Source organism: Fundulus heteroclitus, chromosome 7 (genome assembly GCF_011125445.2).
Source record: "Fundulus heteroclitus isolate FHET01 chromosome 7, MU-UCD_Fhet_4.1, whole genome shotgun sequence".
Taxonomy (NCBI): domain Eukaryota; kingdom Metazoa; phylum Chordata; class Actinopteri; order Cyprinodontiformes; family Fundulidae; genus Fundulus; species Fundulus heteroclitus.
This window is the reverse complement of record NC_046367.1, coordinates 588,583-607,840: the sequence shown is the minus strand read 5'-3', so window position 1 is coordinate 607,840 and position 19,258 is coordinate 588,583. Positions and strand designations below refer to the sequence as shown.

The 19,258-nt window shown below is 42.0% G+C and overlaps 1 protein-coding gene across 3 annotated transcripts in view; it reads left to right on the top strand.

Annotated features, from left to right (window-relative positions):
- kalrna (kalirin RhoGEF kinase a) overlaps nucleotides 1–19,258 on the top strand; it is a 254,875-nt gene that overhangs the window by 193,389 nt on the left and 42,228 nt on the right. Inside the window, exons 41-55 of one of the 3 annotated variants that reach the window (XM_036138725.1) lie at nucleotides 7,327–7,524; nucleotides 8,253–8,317; nucleotides 10,525–10,677; nucleotides 11,337–11,432; nucleotides 13,508–13,620; nucleotides 14,718–14,784; nucleotides 14,865–14,968; nucleotides 15,054–15,123; nucleotides 15,211–15,297; nucleotides 15,493–15,585; nucleotides 17,533–17,583; nucleotides 17,721–17,798; nucleotides 17,890–18,075; nucleotides 18,172–18,343; nucleotides 18,715–18,941. In XM_036138725.1, coding sequence (XP_035994618.1) covers nucleotides 7,327–7,524; nucleotides 8,253–8,317; nucleotides 10,525–10,677; nucleotides 11,337–11,432; nucleotides 13,508–13,620; nucleotides 14,718–14,784; nucleotides 14,865–14,968; nucleotides 15,054–15,123; nucleotides 15,211–15,297; nucleotides 15,493–15,585; nucleotides 17,533–17,583; nucleotides 17,721–17,798; nucleotides 17,890–18,075; nucleotides 18,172–18,343; nucleotides 18,715–18,941 — 1,760 coding nt within the window. The remainder of the gene's footprint in view (nucleotides 1–7,326; nucleotides 7,525–8,252; nucleotides 8,318–10,524; nucleotides 10,678–11,336; nucleotides 11,433–13,507; nucleotides 13,621–14,717; nucleotides 14,785–14,864; nucleotides 14,969–15,053; nucleotides 15,124–15,210; nucleotides 15,298–15,492; nucleotides 15,586–17,532; nucleotides 17,584–17,720; nucleotides 17,799–17,889; nucleotides 18,076–18,171; nucleotides 18,344–18,714; nucleotides 18,942–19,258) is intronic. The other 2 variants (XM_012878426.3, XM_036138726.1) reach the window with 2 other exon arrangements.

Below are 19,258 nucleotides of genomic sequence, written 5' to 3'. Positions count from 1 at the left end.
GGTTCTATTCACTCTTTGCAAAACAGTTTCAATATGTTCTGAAAATGTTGAAGGATGCAGGAAAACATGTCCCTGTTTTGGTGAGTCTGTTTTTCAGTAGCTGACCATAGCATTCTGCAGTATCACTTCTGCTTGTGGGAGTAGATAATAAAGTCATGACGGTCCTCAGTTCCCAGTCTTGGTATGGCTCTTGAGTTCTGAGTCTATGTGGTCAGGCAGCTGTCAAAACCTCTGTGACTAACAATGATGGGGCTGAAAACACACGTACACACTCCCAGGTGACGAGGTGACCTCTGAAATGCTTCCTCACCAACCTAATGACTGGATCTGCTGAGCAGAATTCAGTGTCAGGAATATTTAGCCACTTCTCATATGCTGGCTGGAGGTCATGGCTGAGGAGGAAAGGTGTGGGAGCTTTGAGGTGTGTAGGCTCATGGTCCTGTAGCTGGGTGAAGGTTTCTCCACAGGCGTTGATCTGGTGCATGTTTCAAATTTATCTCTCATGGTATCTGTACAGATGAAAGGGTATAGAATATTTAACCCATTTCTGCTCCATTAAATGTTGTGTGGTTGAGTGCTGGATCACCTCAGCAGCGCTGTGCAGTCATGGCTAATGTTTAGAACAGTTTTATCTCAGCTTTGCTGCTGACACAGTCTCAGTTAAACAGGCATTCTCACCCCGCCACCCCAGAGGGAACAAGACGGAGTCAATAAATGAAAAATGTGACCCAGTTAATGTAAAATGAAACCCTGTTAAACAAATAAAAGAAGATAAGGAGATACATCAGTAGGAAAATAAACATGGCACCTGTAGCTTCACTGACACATCCTGATTTCTGCAGTTAAGTCCTAGAAGTGAAAATAAGAAGGCTCAGTGTTACGGTGGTGGAAAACATGCATATACCATGTAGATACTTTTCCTCTGTAGGGTCAACTAGAATTTGTTATATTTGTTTTTGGCTGAATGTTGGAATAGTTTTAAATGTACATAGACTAAGATCTCAATGCCCTTTAAAACAGTTTGGAAGACATTGCTTTATACGTGACATCATATAGCAATGATAACACTGAGGTACAATGTGATAGGATGTTGCCAACATGTTAACTAATGTCTTCTGGAGTCTAGCAGGCGGAGGCAACAGTGGCGCAGGAGTTGGGGCGTTCGTTCTGCATTTGATAAGTTGCTGGTTCGATTCTCCACTTTGACCAGCTCAGTTGTTGTCCTTGGGCAAGACGCTTCACCTACTGGTGGTGGTCAGAGGACCCGGTGGCACCGTCGTATGGCAGCCTTGCCTCTGTCAGTCTGCCCCAAGGCAGTTTTGGCTACTATAGCTCACCACCGTCAGAGTGAATGGGTAGTGTGAAGCACTTTGGGGCTGTCGGTTCTGATAAAGCATTATCCAAGTATAAGACATTTACCATTGTTACCATGGGAAACTCTAAGAAATCAGCCAAGATTCCTCTCCTTCCAGTGAGAGGAGTCCTGTACCAACAGGTGGTGAACGGCCATCAATGGACTAAGTGTAAACAAGACCTTTATCTGGAGACATGGTCTGTGGTCTGATAACTGAAACTATATTTGAAAATGTAGAGGGAAAAGGGAAAGGCCTGTTAACACCACCACTGTGAAGTAGTTTTCCCTCCCTGTAGCTGTTTTTTAGGACAGGATTGACATCCCACAGCAGAGCATCACACACAGCCAGCACCTCCAACACCAATGCACCAAAGAAAGACCCATGCTATTCTTGAACATATACAGATATACTCGGTTTACTCCAATCTCAGGATGAATACAAGATGATTAAGGATAGAGGCAGCAAAAAGTCCATTCTTGAATAACTGCTCATTTGTAAGACTATCTCACCTGCTCTTCCGTTCCTCAGGGAGATGGTGTGGAAAAAATCTCCTAAATCCACTCTGGTCTTATGTCTTCCTACTGAGGCCTTCCTCTTCTTCTCAAACTTGTACGCGGTTTGCTTCTTCTCACCATCAGCCATGTTCAAAGTATACGGTGTGAGCAATGAACGGCTAAAACAGAAGCTAACTGCTAAGCTAACTGGATACATAAACATTAAAAGTGAGCAGCCTGTAAGCAAAAACTAACAAGGAATATGCACACACACACACACACACACACACACACACACACACACCCCGGCGTTACATGAGCGCGTGACAATGAATGGCATGCAGGACAACCAATAGATAAGGTGATAGCCCCAGAATTTGAGGGATAGAAGGGTGTGAGAGCCGAAGCAAAATTCTGACCAATCACTGCCGTTGGATCTGAATGACAGAGTTGGTCAGAGTTTCTACAGGCCTGCAGCTTTCACACATCTACTTTTTTAATCTCCTTTTTTTGAATACATAATTTATTGACTACTGTCAGGCTGGAAGGAGCATTTCACCCAGTATAACAAAAAGGGTTTGTGATCAGGATTACCAACTATAGCTTTAATGCGTTGCTTGATCTCTTCAGAAGTGTGCAGGGATTCTTTTTTCAGTTATTTGTTTTAGTCAACCAAATCGTCTTTAGGTCCAAAATCACTCCCCTATAGTCAATTCTCTGCAGTGTGACTTCAGAATTCATTGTTTTGGGTTTTCTAATATATTTTTCAGGGCTTTTTTTTTTGTTTGTTCACCATTATCTTGAAAACTGTCTATTTGTCTTTGCCTGAAAAAATAGACTTAGATTTAAATGTGACTTTAGCAGGCTTTATTGTATAGCAGAACAGGTCCAGGCCTTCCACCAGTGTCTGAACCTTTAATTTCCTGCAAAGAGCAGGAAGTCCCATAGCAGTGTGTGCTCATGGCTAGCAGCTGTCTGTGCAGCTGATCCACCACACTCCTCACACATGACCGCTGCTGAAAGCCACTCAGTCAGATGGCTTTGCAGGTTCCAGGCAGGAATCCCACAGTTCATCTGAATTAGAAGGTTTAAACTTATTCCTCAGGCTTTGTTTCTTTTCATTCCATCGTGTCCGCATGGCTCACATTAAACTCACTGAATGTGTCAAAGTTCTATGAGAAGTCATTACAGCAGAAGAATGAGAGGGTCTGTTTTTCCTTAATGTACGTCTTTAGCGGACATGAGAGCCGCGCTAAAAAAGTCAAAGCAGAATGACTCGAGGAGGTTTTTAGGTTAAAAAGCATTAAGCTGCTTTTTGCATCACTGCTGACTGAAATCGTAGCTGACTAAAGAGAACATGATGTTCCTCTCTATATCTGAGCTTCATTACATACCTGGGATTACAGTTTCTTGAGTTATATACACATACAGTGCTGGGAAAAAGTAGTAAAAATGTATCAACTGACCTGGCCCTGTATGGAAAAAGTAGTGCCTCCCTTGTTAAATAATGAATTTAATAATGAACTGTGCTCAACCACAAATTACCCAGACCCAGGCCTGATTACTGTTACACTTGGACAATCAGGACATCACTTGAATCAAATCTGTCTGACCACATAAGTCTATAATGCCTCTGAAAGCAAATCGCCATGCTCTGATCCACAGGAGTTCAAGAACAGGCGAGAAACCAAGTGATGGACATTAGCCTGGGAGGTTCTACAAAGCCAGTTCTGAGGCTTTGAGACTCTAGTCCACCACAAATAGAAAAGATGACAGAGTGGAGAACCTTTCCAGGAGTGGCCAGCCTACTTAAACGCCAAGAACAGACTCATCCAGGAGGTCACAAGAACCCAGAACATCTAGAGCCCCACAGGCCTGAGACTTGGTAACATGAAGGTCCAAGACCAAAACATTTGCCGGCCAAAAAAGATACAAAGCTCCATCTCATATTTAATAAAAAACATGTTGACGATCCCCAGACATTTTAAGAATAAATTCTGTAGACTGATAAGACAGAAAAGAAACATTTTCACAGGTGCATTACCTGATAAATGTGTCATAAGGCCGAAAGCATTTCACAAAGAGCTTTATTCCAACAATCTAACATGGTAGATGTCATGTGATAGCATGGAGCCACTTCTTCAGCTTTTTGACAACCTGACGTTAAAAAGCCTCATGACTGTTTTTGTTACCGTAGAGGGAATAAAATGATCTTTTCAAAACTGCTTTTTGTATTCATTCGGCTTATTTGCCTGTTAAAATTTAAGTGTGGAAATAATAAAGGGAAATTTGTATTGGTGCAAATAGTTAGGTGCCAGGAGAAGTGCGATCAGCCGCTGGCCAACAGGATGGCCCAGCACAGAAGAGCAACATCGTTAGGCAAAGACTCTTCTGCAGGCCAGTGGTCACTCTTTAAGAGATGAAGATGTTCCCAACCTGGATAGAGAGGAACGTTGGTCTGAGAGAGGAGTAAAGAGAAACCACCTGACCTTGAACAGGAGCGGAGGGAGGCCTCTGCTTCCAGCCTCCTGGGAACAATAAGTGGCCATCAGAGCGTTAATGATCGGCTGATTAGCAGATGGTCCTCTTTTGCACGCACACAACCAGTTTTCATTGTTACTGTTAAACTTGTTGGTCCACTATGGGAAGGTACGTCTGATAGGGCTGAGTTTACTTTGAAATCCTCAGACTGAGAAGAGATGAAATGTTTCAACAAAGGGGACCCCATTCATGAAAACCTTTTTGGATTACATAAGGCAAGATTTTGTCAGCTGATGCTTCCAGTTACTGTAGTCCATAGTGCTTTGAAGTTGCTGTGATTAGAAACACATCGTTCTCAGGTCACATCTTCTCTCTCTCTGTCTGTCTCTGTCTCTTGTTGACTGCTGGTGCCACTCCCCAACAGCCCTGAAAGGCTGGAATAGGAAATGAATGGCTGGGTTAAAATGCATCCTCTAGTGAGAACATGTTAACTAAAGGTGATCTGGTTTGATTTGACTTCATGTTTGGGTCATGAATTCTGCACGACTCATCCGGCTTTAATCCATGTGAATTGAAGTTGAACGTTGTAGTTGGTCCAAAGGATCAACTTTAAGATCACTGGGTGTATTTATAGTTACTTCCTCATACTTCCTAAGACTGATCTTGGAATTTTAAAGTAGCTCCAAATCTGACTGTCACATCTACCAAAGGTGGCGGAATTCTTTCATTTTTAATTTAAAAAATGTCTTTTGAAAATGAGCTCTTGTAATTGGCAAATAAAATTTTCAGTCACAATTTTCACTCACAGAGATGATGTTGTGAGACTATGTGCAACTGAAACCTGATTTTTTCACAACCTTTGAAAAAACACTAAACTTTTTGTTTTCGTTTATCATCTTCCTTTAAATCAAACTAAAACATGTTATAGTTAGGATTATGAAAACAACTTCTATTTGCTAAATGCCTGAACAAGGGAGGTATTTTAATAAATTTTTTCACTGAATCTTTCATCTAACTTCAGAAATGTACATTTTCTTGTATTTAGTGGAACTGCATTTTCAAACTGTTTGATGGTAGAAGTTTGATCCATTCCTCCTGGAGTAACTGGGCCAGGTTTGTAGGCCGCCTTGTTCCCACACACCTTGTCAGCTCTGCTGGGTCACTGTCTGTCTGGAAGACCAAGCTTTATGTTGCTGCTTGAAATGTTGCTTGGGTAACAATGGTGATAAGGCTGAACAGCCCAATTAGACCCAAAGGAGAAGCCTCCAAAAATCAAAGTCTTAATTCCTGAGTTCTTCTGCAAACTGCAGTCTGGCTTTTTATGCTGCTTCAGGGGCAATGCAAGTTTCTGTGACCTGCCTCAAAGGAAGCAGATTTGAAGTATGGCCTTACAACACTGATGCAACTCCGTTTATCAAAAGCTTGCAAAGCCTTAGACTCTAATAGTAATTACTAATTACTATTACTTATTACTAATACTAGACTCATCATCACCTGGGCTTTCAAAGGTCTGTCTGAACGCACAGCCTTAGAGGAATTTAAACTCTGAGCACGGCTGTCATTCAGTGTTAGCATCAAGTTCACTTTTTAACAAGTTACTTTAATGTGGACAACAAATGTACTTTTACCTCTGATTTACCCATTTAACTGCCTTTGTGGAAAACGTATTTAGTCTTTCTATTTTTTTCATGGTTGCCATTGGTAAGATGAAAAAAGATCAGCTGACTCATTTAAATGCACATTAACAGTCATGAGGTGCTTTGTGTTGAACGTTTGTGGTCGAATCTGGGCGTGTGGAGGGCAGAACCTGGTACCAAACATTCAGGTGCAGCCAGGATTTATAAAGGAGAATTGTGCAACTTTTTATAAATCACATTTATTTTTGCCATACGCCATGTTTGGTTTTGGACATACAGACTTTTAATATGCAATATCTGCAATGTTTTAAAAAAAAAAAAAAAAAAGACCCTTGGGCTGTCCACCTTTGTTTAAGAAATAGAAATGCATGTAAGTAAACAAAATTTAAAATTTATTGGAAGTCATAAACAATTCTGTAAAACAAATCTTCAAATATATAGTGCCTCCCAAAAAATATATATAAAAATATGTTTTCCTAACTGACCTGAAATCGGATATAATGTTGTCAGGATCATAAGGCTGTCTTTTCATACAGTTTATGCAAATATCTGGTGACGGATGGATGGAGTGGAATTTCATTTGAATTTAGCCGTAAGATGGCCTGCAGCAGTGTTTCTACTTTCTTCAGTCCTCCCTCTGACCTACCTGCTGCTTATCCAGGTGTTCTAAGCATCTTCTCAAGGCCACGGTCAGCTGGAACCCCTATTGAAGATAACATCCACGTCCCACATTCTTTTCACCCTCTTTCTGCTAATTACTGGAGAGGGCGCTTTGACTGGAAACCCTGACAGCAAGCCTATTGTGTCTGTGTTTCTGGGGGATGGAGACAAACGGACAGGTCCAGCAGCGAGGGGCGACAGTGGCACAGGAGCTAGGGAGGTGGTCCTGTAGCTCAAACACCTGACCAGTGCATCTGTGGCTACAATGTAGCTCACCCTTGCCAGTGTGTGAATAGGTTGAATGGTAGTACTCTGAAGGGCTTTGATAAAGTGCTGTACAGGTACAGGCTGTTTAAATTCGATTATTTAAATGATTCTGTCCTTTATGATGAGGAAACTCAGTTCCCAGGCAGAAACAGCTCTCATGATTTCAAATGGTTTGTCATTTCAAAATGACCTGTCCAGCATCAAGTAAGGCAGGAAAATAGAATGGGTTAAGGGTCCTGTGCTGGACTTTTTTTTTTATAAAGCTTTCACCTAACACCTAATACAAGTTTAAAAACAGCAGATGTAAAACAGGTCATCAGACTGTGAAAAATGTGACTTTATTGCATCTCCTAAACATTTTATAAACATTGCATCATCAGTCTAGAAATCTCCTCCCCTCGTGTGAAAATGTGCCTTTTGTTTGTTCTTCAGAAAACTACCATGTGGGCAGCTCTGACAGAAAGACCGAGTCTGTAGCCAACCTGCAGCCACAGCCGTCCCTCAACTCGCTTCAGTCCAGCTCTCCAGGCCCCAAACGTTCTGGAAACCCTCTGAGAAAATGGCTGCCCAGTTCAGGACGCAGGCTCAGCTCCGGCAAGAAACCTCCCAGTGCTAAACCCAAGAAGCCAGGTAAGACCTGCCCCTCAGCGACGCATACGTCTGCTCCCAACAGACCACACTGACACACTGCCTCAGCATACTTTGCATGATGTCGTGTTCACTTTTTACCTTTAGGTGAAATATCCAAAAAGTAAAGTATAAACATGAAGTTCCACTGTGTGCACATGTATCCGTGGTGCTGAGAACTGGGCACATCGACGCAAGCGTGATTAAATATCCACATTTCTACAACTTGAAAAAAGGATTTATTTCCCTTCTGCTAAAACATGCTTAACTAAAGTGGAAAGAAGCAAACGTTTAAAAGCAGTTCAGTAATCTTGGTTAAAAAGAGGCGCTGTGTCTGAGCTAGTTCAGCAGACTGAGCCTTTTCACATCGTTCAGACACGCCAGATGTTTGCTGCTGCTCAGCCAGTCATAACGGTTCATCCTCAGTGTGAAGCCTGATTCCCATCCTTACAGCACTTTACTAAAAGTTTTCTTCAGATGTGATGTTGAGGTTAGTGGTATGGTAATTAGTGGGTCAACAAAGAACGAGAATGTCTGTAAAGACTGTGATATCAGACTGTGATATGATCTGCTTTCCATCACCGTCCTCAGCCTCGTATGTATTGATGAAGGAAACCTTTGCTTTGTTGAAAAGAGCATCTTGTGCAGACAGAATGGGGTAAAGGTGGCTGTGAAAGCTGACAGAACATGTTCTGTTGCTATGCTGGTAAATTGTGCCTGTTTCTTTCCAGAACCTGGCTCTGTCAGTGGAAAGGTCAATGAGCTATGTCAGCCTGGAAAGGAGGACACAGAAGAGGTAAGCAGCGAGGCTAGAGCCAGCTTTTAAAGAAACTTCAATTTATTCCAAATATTTTCTGAATTTCATTTTAGAAAAAGTCTCTAAATGACCAAATAAGTTCAGAGGACACGCGGGACTACAGGTTTTGTTGTGAAGATCCTTTTTCTCTGGTCGTTGTTCCCCCACAAAGCTTTTATGGAGCCTGCTCTGTGGGCCCCTGTCTGCAGCGTTAAAAGCTAAACTTGTGCTGTTGTTGTAAAGATATAATAACTCCATTTGCATCATGGAAAGTAAACAGGCAAAGTTCCTCTTTTTTTAGAAAGAGGGTTCTATTTGTTTGACACGTGCTCACAGACACACACACGCTCTGGATCGCTGTCATGAATACGTTTCCAGGTTACTGATATGACAAAAATGAAGTCCAACATCTGTGGACTCGCATTCACAACCTTTGCTGTTTATCAGGCCCTTTGTGGGCCGGCCCCAGTAAAAAGATCAAAATCTGTGTTGAAACTCAGATCCTGGGAGGGAAAGATGTAAACTGGCTTTGAATCCTTTTTCCTTTGTTTGGTGGGCTGTTGACAATCTTTAAGCGGGTCTCCCTGAGCGGGTTGGGCCTGTTATGGCTGCTTGACCGGCTCAGAGGCTTCTACTGTGGAGCTGTTCAGCACCACTGACTTTATACAACACAGGACTTTGCATCTTTTGCCTGTCTATACAACCAGAAAGGATTTGCATCTGTCCTGGCGGTAAAAGCAACCATTCACACCTGCCATTAAAATGCGTCTTGAGTCATTAGATCAGTTCTGTTTAACACACAAGCACACATGTAGGGACATCAGATGACACTGTCCGCTAGCTGCTAAGCAACAGCAGGACATACACAGGTCTGCTGATCACAGATGCATTCAGTTACTGGAACGTTGCACCAATGCAGATGAGCTTCACCAATTCCTCTTCCTGTCAGGTTAGGCTGCCAAAATCTGGATGAGCTTAATAATGTAGTTAAGTAAAGTAGAATAAATAAGATTACTTCAAGATCTCAACATATGGAAATTGATTTGAATCGGTCTGTATAATTAAGTCTTACCAGAATGTTTTGGGGTTCACAGAGGGGGATCAGATAAACGGTATATCATTCAAATTTTGTTTAGAATAGCTGACAGCAGCGCTGATTTCTTAGCCAACCAGGTCATCTCCTGCTTTATGTCAGGATGGGCTCAAACTGCTAGACTAATGTAGGTTGTGCAATGAAAACATCTCCAGCTGTATGTAGTGCTACCCAGGTATGATCAGAAAAATGGACGGATGTTAGGGTCGGGCAGGAGGATGTCAGAAAGTGACCACGATGTTGCTCAGCGGCTAGGGCGGATCTTCTGTTCTCCTGTCGGACAACTGATACATGAAGGCCACTGAATCCACAGCAATGTAAAAAGATCTAAATATTTTTAGGATCTTAAGCTTTCATGAGCAGCTGCTGCTGTTTTCTTAAAGCCTGTTTGATGCTGACTGGATTTTAAATGTGGTTTCCAGTAGGAACACTTTTCTCCCATCACTGCTGAACTGTGCTCACTTTCCTTCTTAAAAACCCGTGTAGAGTCTGTGGTTCACCTGTTGCTCTAAATCCATGAAGCATATAAAGAACCATGAAGCAGGTTGACCTCGGGACCTCAGTGTTTTATGCCCAGTCAGCATCCAGCAGTCTCCCCATTACATCCATATTTGAGCAACATAATAGGTCTATTTTAATAATTAAAAGCTCTTTTTTTATCCCTTACAAAACTTCCCCCTAATCCAGTGAGTGTGTTAAGATGCAGTCTTTCAAAGCAGATGACCAAATGATGAGCTTCAGCACATCCTGCTGTGTCTGCTGCTCTGATATTATTATTATTATTATTATGATTATTATTATTCATGATGATAATAAAAGATGTGTGACAAAGATGTAGACTAGAGGAAAACGCTTTAGAACAAGTCTAGCTGATGGTTCTGTTGGAGAGGAACGGGCCTGACTTTGCTGTTCAACAGATCTTTATGCTTCACAGAAACCTGAACAAAGCAAACAGAAAAGGAAGCTCACAGGACTGTGTGGGTTCATTCAGACTTCATGGACTGGTTTAATCTAAAACAGGAGCTCTCACCACAGGGGCATAGTTATCTAATATTGTTACACTAATTAATAAGACGGAGTTTCCTCATTAACTGCTCAATGTCTCCTGTGGCAGAGAGTGAGGATTAAGGATGGAAACCCTCTATCCAAGTCATCTCCCGGGATGCAAAGTGGTGGGGAGGAGGAGCCAGAGCCTGATGATGAGCCCCACCTTCCTCTTCCTCCCCCCATGGAGATCATGAAGGACCCTTCAGCTCCAGAAGACAAGGTAACAGGGGAGGTGTGGATGTCTTGGAGTGTTTATTCAGGCTATTAACCTTTGCTTCAAACAGAAACTCATTCATGTCCAATAAAATCTTAATCCTTGAACCTAATTCTTCTATTTTATCATCACAGGTTTTCCACTATTATTATTATTATTATTTGGAATGTAGTCTTCAGTATCTTCAGTTTACACTGCCTGTGCAAATTCTCAGTTCCCGTGTCACTGCAACAGCAAACAAGCTTAAATGGCAGGCAGCCGGACTTTGGTTCAGTTCTTTCTGAAAACATTTCAACATCTATCCAGGAGTCTTAGTAAACTCTGCTGGCTCGCTCTTGAGAAACCTGTAGTTGGTGCGCTGTCCTTAAAAACAGCAGTGCACCAACTACAGGTTACTCCCATTTAAGCCTGTCTGCTGTTCAGTTTACACTCTTTCTAATCCCATCACTTTTGTTATTGCATTAACAAACATGTCTTTTTTCTATAGAAAGTACTATTTTATTTAATTTTTTTGAAAAATCCAAATGGGATTTGACATGGAGTTTCCTTGCTTTGTTCAGTAACAGCTTTGCTTTTCTTCAATGTGCCTTTAACTGGATTCTTACTGCATGTTTTCCTTCTTTCCTTCTATCTAACCTGCTGCTTCTTCTGCATTCCTCTCCAAGTCTTCGTCCTTGTTAACATCTCTGCAGTCGTCTTCTGACGTCCCCAGTGCTGCAGAGCTGGTTAGCGCCATAGAGAAACTGGTCAAAACCAAGATGGTGAGTGACCAGCTAGAGGATAGAACTATCCGTTGTACAATATCCATGAGATTTAGAACAGATGTCACCAAAATAACTTTTGTTCCCCCCATATCAGGGATTTTAGAACTAGAAGCCACCTTAGGCCTATAAAACTCTCCCATCCAGCCAGCAGACCGCCACCTCTTCTTTACACAGTAACTATGTGTGGACATCTGTTGGATCTAAGTAGGTGGCCTTGAGACAGACCACACATTAAAGTGATGGATGAGACGTTCCATTCCTTAACTTTTAATTCAGTGCTATTGTATGTTAGGAAAGCTTTATATTACTCTTTTATGAAAGACCAAAATTCCAAAGACACAAAATGGTAAAAGGGCAAAACGAAAAGCATCTTATAAAAACATGCGGTCACCATCTTGATTGGATTAATGCCTCAGCTTAGCCTATAGGACCTCCAGTACATTTAAATGACCAATTGCTGGCCAAAGCGCTGTAACTTAAACGGCTGAATGTAATGTACAATAGAACGATAAACCAAATATTACCAAATAGAATATGTAATCCAAAAAATAAGCATGGCAATTAGCACTATAAAAAGGACTACTATTTTGCCTAACTGAAACTAAAAGCCAGAGCAAAGAGAAGGGCCCTACTAGGAGTTTTCTGGATTGTGTAGGGCTGTACAGTTTAACTAAATGTGGTGTTGCCATACGATTAGAACGAGGCAAGCACATGTCATCAGAACACTGAGTTCATAGGAGTGCAGCAGTATTTTGTACAGCTGTGGCAAAGCAGATTTATCAAGACTAGCATAGAGAGTTACAACAATCCAAGCAATATGTAACAAGTGTGTGAATTACTTTATCAAACTCCTTTAATGGAATGTAGGAATTTACTGAGGAAAAGCTGTTGTTTAGCACTAAGCTTATTGGTCTATAACCAATTTAAAGCCACTGTCAAAGGTCACACCGAAGTTTCTTGCGAATGAATGACTGTAAGAATTTACTGAGCTGAAAACACTACGGTTTAGATTAGATTACAGATTAGATTAGATTACAGTTTGTCCAGATAAAATGACTTCAGTTTTCAGACTTCAGAAAGTTTGCTTCTCTCCATGTTTATAAATGGCTGAGGCAATTTTGCATGGTATGAAAAGAATGGACTGTTTGCTAGGATGGGCAAGTAGATCTGAAGTTTGTCCATCAATATTATGCTTTATAGAAACAGACTGAAAAGGAAGCATAGGTTACAAACAGAAGATGGGACCTAAAATGGAGCCTTGAGGATCCCCAGGGTAAACTGGGCATAGAGGTAGAACTCTTCCCTAAACCAAAAAGCTTTAGGTTCACAACCAGTGATCACATTTCATTATCAGTTCCTTCTGATCAATATAGAGCAACAGGGTGTCTGTAAGTTGTTTGGATCAGGCGCCAGCACCTCTAAAATCTGACTAGATCAGTTTTTGACCTATCATCACTTTGGTTTCATCTCAATCTTATAGCAGGTTTAAATTGTGCAGCAAACAGGATTAAATTGGAGGCATCCAGATTTTCACTCGGTTTCCAGGAACGCACTGAGCAGTAAACTGCAGTTACCTCACAGATTATTTGCTGCTGAAAACAACACATTTGGGGAACTTTTTGTGTAATGTGAACCTCTGTACTTTGGGCTCCAGCAGAAATTTATGAATCCTCAAATAAAAGCATGGTTTTAGTTGTTTTGTTGCCAACAAAATGTGATTGAAAAATGTCAAATGCTCAGTTATTTCCTGACACAACAGATATAGTTGAAGCAGTGGAGCAGAAGCTCTGGGATGTTACCTAACTATTGCACTGCTTTATTTTGTCGGTTCAAGGCATCGTGGATTGTTTTCATGACAGGATATTTATTTGAGGTTGGCTGCAAACAGCTGTGTGTTCAGTAATCAGCTGATGGGCATGACGTCACTCAAAGGAAGCAAATAGGTGGCTTGCTTGTGATGAGATCTGTTCACAGCTACTGCCCCCTGCTGGAAACATCAGCACCCTGAATGCCCCTCCTGAAGGTTTACACTGTAAATGGATAACTGTGCTCGTTCCCTGTCGTGTCTTCAGACTGTGGAACCATATCCAGGCTTCACCCCTCCATCTCCAACGGAACAACACACTCCAGTTCAGCCACGCAACGTTGAACTGGACCAGAAAGCCAAAGCTATGAGACACAGAACGTGAGTACTGAGGCAAATCTTCTTAATAATACTAAAATAATACATTTTATTTTAATGCACTCAAGTCATTAAAGGTCACAGAACAAGAAAAGATACAAGGACAATAAAACAGATAAACAATAAAACAATGTATAATACCAAATTACAATAAAATGATTTGTTTAATAAGTAATGAGATTACACGGAACAAGTTTAAATAAGTGAGTTTTTAGATGATGTTTAAATGAGAACAAAGAATCGGAGTCATAATTGATTTGTTGGAGAGGGTTTCAAAGATGGGGTTGTGTTGCGAGGCAGTGCCAACTTATTGAGGGCTTTGAAAGTGAGGAGGAGAATCATGTAATGCACATGGTATTTGATGGGGAACCTGTGCAGAATTTAAGGAGAAGGGGGATCTGGTGATGATTGGATTGGCTCTGTTCTGGATTGTCTGAGCTTTTTATGAATGATTTTAGAAGAACAAATGAAAAAAGGTAGCTACAGCAATCTAGTTGATCACATGTGAGGATGGCAGTGTTGTACAGTGAAAGAGATGGATGGAGACTTTTGACGTTTTAATAGTAGAAATATGCACTCCAAGGCATGTGATAATAACTGACTCTTAACTTGAAGGTAGGGAGAAGCTGCTGCATCATCAACTGTAATGTGGAAACTACTACATTTAGTGGACTTGATAAGGAAAAATTCCGTTTTCTTGGAGATCAGTTTGTGGAAGTTTTAAGTAAACCGTGATTTAATGTCATACTGGCGTTCCAAAACAAAGGATGGTGGAAGGGTGGCGTTAGGCTTAGTGGAGAGGTAGAGCTGAGTGTCATCTGCCACAGTCAAAGTCAATGTGGGATGTTCTGAAAATGAGACCAAGTGGAAGAAGATGGATGATTAGAAAACAGAAAACTTAGAACAGAACCCTGAGGTAGACCTGCAGTGACTGGGGAAGACTGTGATGTGTTCTTCTAGGGTTGAACCAATTGTAGACGGTAAGAGGTAAGATTGGAAGCAATACAAGGAGGTGCCAGATAAACTATCACTGATATTCAAGGTGATTGTGTCAGCTGAAGATGTGGCTGATCTATACATGTTGTGCTTTGTGTGTTCAGCTTTGTTCTAAACGAGCTCATTCAGACCGAGAAGGACTACGTCAAAGACCTGGGTACCGTGGTGGAGGTAAAGCTCCATACTCTGCTGTTACCAGCTAGGCCATGCAGAGCACAGCAGCTTGACCGTCACCTCTCCTTTCTCTGCAGGGCTTCATGAAGCGGATCGAAGAGAAGGGCGTTTCAGAGGACATGAAGGGAAAAGAGAAAATAGTATTTGGGAACATTCACCGAATCTATGACTGGCACAGAGAGTACGTTTTTAAGATGGTGTGGAAGTACTGGAACCACCTAGAGGCCGTCTGTGGCTGCTCTTTACATTCCTCTGTTCTGTCTCAGCTTCTTTGTAGGAGAGCTGGAGAAGTGCGTGGATGACAACGAGCTCCTCCCTGAACTCTTCATCAAACATGTAAGGAACAGGCAAAAGCTGGACGTTTTAATATGAAGAAGCTCTCCCTGTGATGAACTGAGTGAAGACCTGGTGTTTGTGTTGCAGGAGAGAAGACTGCACATGTATGTGGTTTACTGTCAGAATAAACCCAAATCAGAGTACATTGTTGCAGAATATGACAAATACTTTGAAGTAAGTAATCTTTTGTCCCTTAGTTGAAAGGCTCCCTTTTTTATTATAGTAGACCAACTCAAGCCAGTCCTTTTTTTTAATATGGTCACTTTCTATGTGTTCTTATTGTCCCATGGTCATTCCACAGACTAAGGCCAAAGTATTTCAGCAAACATTAGATAATTCTCTGTGTGTTGGTGTTATTCTGCTTTTCAGGGAATCCAGCAGGACATTCAGTCCAAACTGTCCATCAGTGACTTTCTCATCAAACCCATCCAGAGGATCACCAAGTACCAGCTGCTGCTAAAGGTGCGCTGGGACTACAACAGCATAAAACCTTAATGTTTTTTAAACTGAGGCCTGGCATAGTTTACTGTTGCTTGTCATTTCCATAATCCTACAGACAAAGTATGAACCACGTCTGAGCTGACTCTGCTGCTCGTTATCGTTAACAGTGATCTGACCAACTGACATGTCCCTAGTGTCTCCCACTGTGTCTTACAGGGCTTTTTAAAAGTATTCATACCCTTCAAGCTTTTCACGTTTTTACTTTACATACACAAAGAACTGTTCAAGTTAAAGAACTGTGCAATTCGCATGGATGTCCAAACAAACATTCCCTGGGAAACCGAGAGTAAATATTTCTCATTAGATCAAGAACGTGTGGAACCAGGAGGATGTTTGTGAACATGTAATAGAATATGAAATGTGGTGGTGGTTTGTATGGTTCTCAGCAGGGGGCGATAGCCTTCACAGCTTTGAGTCTGTGTTTTTATTTAATCAGCCTGAATAGTTTACCTGATAGAAATGGGACAAACAGTCCAATGCGTGGGTGGATGGGATCTGTGGCAATATGTCTGGCCCATTTCTGGATGCTTGTGGCTTAAATCATGTCTAGATCTTGTAGACATGCATCCCACAGTCCCCTGTGTTTTCCTAACCACCAATGCTAAATCCGTCCTCTCCCGTGCTGTGCAGCTCCCATAACACACTGCCACACTGAGACACAAGATGCTTTCCATTGTAACTTCATGAAAGTTTATGAGCTGCTGAATAGAAAGTCCAGTTGGTTTCAGTTCCAGAGAAAGAAAGATTTACTGTTGTTGGGCCTTCTTCACCAGGTGTGAGGTGTTCACAGTCCAGGTGAGATCAGAGGAAGTATGAATGTCCAGGAACCTGATGCTGTCTATGCGCTCCGCCACTTGCCCTGTATGCAGAAAGGAGTGTGTTCAGTCTCACTGGACCTCCTGTAGTCCACTATGATCTTCTTGCTCTTGCTGGGCTGCAGGATGAGGTTGTGTATGAAGGACCACTGTCAGGTTGTGGACCTCCTCTCTGTAGTTGGTTTCATCAACATTGGATATTAGATCCACCATAATGGTGTCGTCCACAAACTTCACAACCATGTTTGTGGGGTGGATAGCAGTATAACATACTCAGGTGCAGTATTCAATTCAATTCAATTCAATTTTATTTATATAGCGCCAAATCATGAAACATGTCATCTCAAGGCACTTTACAAAGTCAAGTTCAATCATATTATACAGTTTGGGTCAGATTATACAGATTGGTCAAAAATGTCCTATATAAGGAAACCAGTTGATTGCATCAAAGTCCCGACAAGCAGCATTCACTCCTGGGGAACCGTAGAGCCACAGGAAGAGTCATCTGCATTGTACATGGCTTTGCTGCAATCCCTCATACTGAGCAAGCATGAAGCGACAGTGGGAAGAAAAACCACCCATTAGCGGGAAGGAAAAACCTCCGGCAGAACCGGGCTCAGTATGAACGGTCATCTGCCTCGACCGACTGGGGTTACAGAAGACAGAACAGAGACACAACAAGAGAGACAAAAAAGCACAGAAGCACACATTGATCCAGTAATCTGTTCTACATTAGATGGTAGTAGCGGGTGAGCCGAGTATACTATTAATGATCTAAATCTTTGATTCAGACGTGCTTCTTCTCAGCCTTCTCAGAAACTTCTCAGCCTTCGTTGAGAAGGCTGAGAAGTTTGATCCCTTGATAGTTGTAGATGGTGTGCTGTTTCTGAAACTTTTATTTACTAAAATAATGTAAAGCCATGTGTCATTGTACTTCCTCTCCATTAATTGTGCTCTTTATGTTTAGTCTATAAAATACATGAAGTTTGTTTCTTCAAGGGTTATGATACTTCATCAAGGCACTGTCGCTTGTGAACTGACCTGTGTGTGTTACTGTGAAGTTTATTGATTTGGTGCTAATATTTTTTCTCAGGACTACCTGAAGTACAGTGGCAAGGCTGGCATGGACTGTAAGCAAATTGAGGTAATTTTGATCTAATATGCTGTTTGTGTCTGGTAAATATTGTGTCTAGCATGTAGAGTCCAGCCTGCATCCAGAATGCATAACCGTTTTACCTAAAGACTGAGGATCGTAGGATTGAAAGCTCTGTCTTATTTCAGAAAGCTGTGGACTTGATGTCTGAGGTTCCTAAACTGTGCAATGACATGATGAATCTGGGCCGGCTTCAGGGATACGAGGTTTGTTTTCATGCCTACAGTTGACTCTCCCTGCACAGCTGGAATCCTTCAGAAAGTTCAGCCTTTAAAGCCACCCTGGCTGTCTCTGCAGGGGAATCTGGCCAATCAGGGCAAACTACTACAGCAGGAAACCTTCTTTGTGACTGAGCAGGATGGTGGTGTTCTGTCCCGATCCAAAGAACGCAGAGTCTTCCTCTTTGAGCAAATTGTCATCTTCAGCGAGCTACTCAGGAAAGGCTCATCCACACCTGGCTACCAGTTCAAAAAGAGCATTAAGGTGGGTGGATGATGGCGATCATGCTGCTATGAGCTATAAGGGTTTTAATTTCACATGACTGAACAGGTGACATAATGGTGGCATCATTTTTGACAGGTGACCAACCTGGGTCTAGAGGAGACGGTAGATAACGACCCCTGCAAGTTTGTTGTGTTCTCTCGTGGCTCGTCAGAGCGTTTCACTCTGCAGGCTGCTAACGTCGACATCAAGCAGGTGTGGGTCAAACACATCCAGAACATCCTGGATGCGCAGAACGACTTCCTGTCAGGTACGGTCAGGTAGTGCTGCTTCACAGCGGTCAGACTGATAACTGCAGCATAAGATTAAATGTTAACATTCTGATTGGATCCTGACTTCAGTGATCAAATACTTACAATAAAATGTATCCTTGTTTCAAATTTATTAACCCATTTAGAAGATAGTTTACTGTAACTTGTTAGTTGTAGTCTCAAGATTTGGCCAAAGCATGAAATATTTTGGCTTCATCCTCACATCAATGAAATGATAGTTATTGTATAAATGAATCAGAAACAGCACTGTGTTGTAGAAAGGCATGGGAAGAAATTGCATCAAAATGCTGCCATATTTTCTCTACAGCTCAACAAAAACCATAAAGTCCAGCCTTTTGTGTGTTTGCAGCTCTGCAGTCTCCCATCATGTTCCAGCAGTGTCAAAACAAAGAGGGCGGCTCCTCTCTGATCAGACGGCCTTCATCATCAGGGAACAGGCAATCGTCATCGTCTCACAGCCGGCCATCCTCAGCCCTGGACTTCAGCGATAAGGACATGGAGAGAGGCGAGAGCCCATTGAAGGTGTCTACCTCCAATGGCGGCTCCTCTTGCTTTGAGCCCAGCGTGAGTTCCTGCGTACGGAGTTTGCTCTTTTGTTTACGTTTTTATTTTGCAGTCTCTTTCTTTAAGCAGTTTAAGTGCAGCATATGCTCTGCAGCCAAGCTGTTTTAAAAGCCAACGTTCAAATGTAGTCTACAGTATAGTGGGTAGCTGCAGTACACTGCCACCACCATGCTTTACTGCTGGCACAGCATTGTTGTCACCTTGGTTCCTCAGCGTATTATTCTCCAGATGATATTTGGCTTGGTTATGAAGGTAGTGGAATATTTGATTTCAGCTTTAAGGTGAGAAACCCTGTTGATTCTTTGCACGATGGTGCTTCCTCACCACCT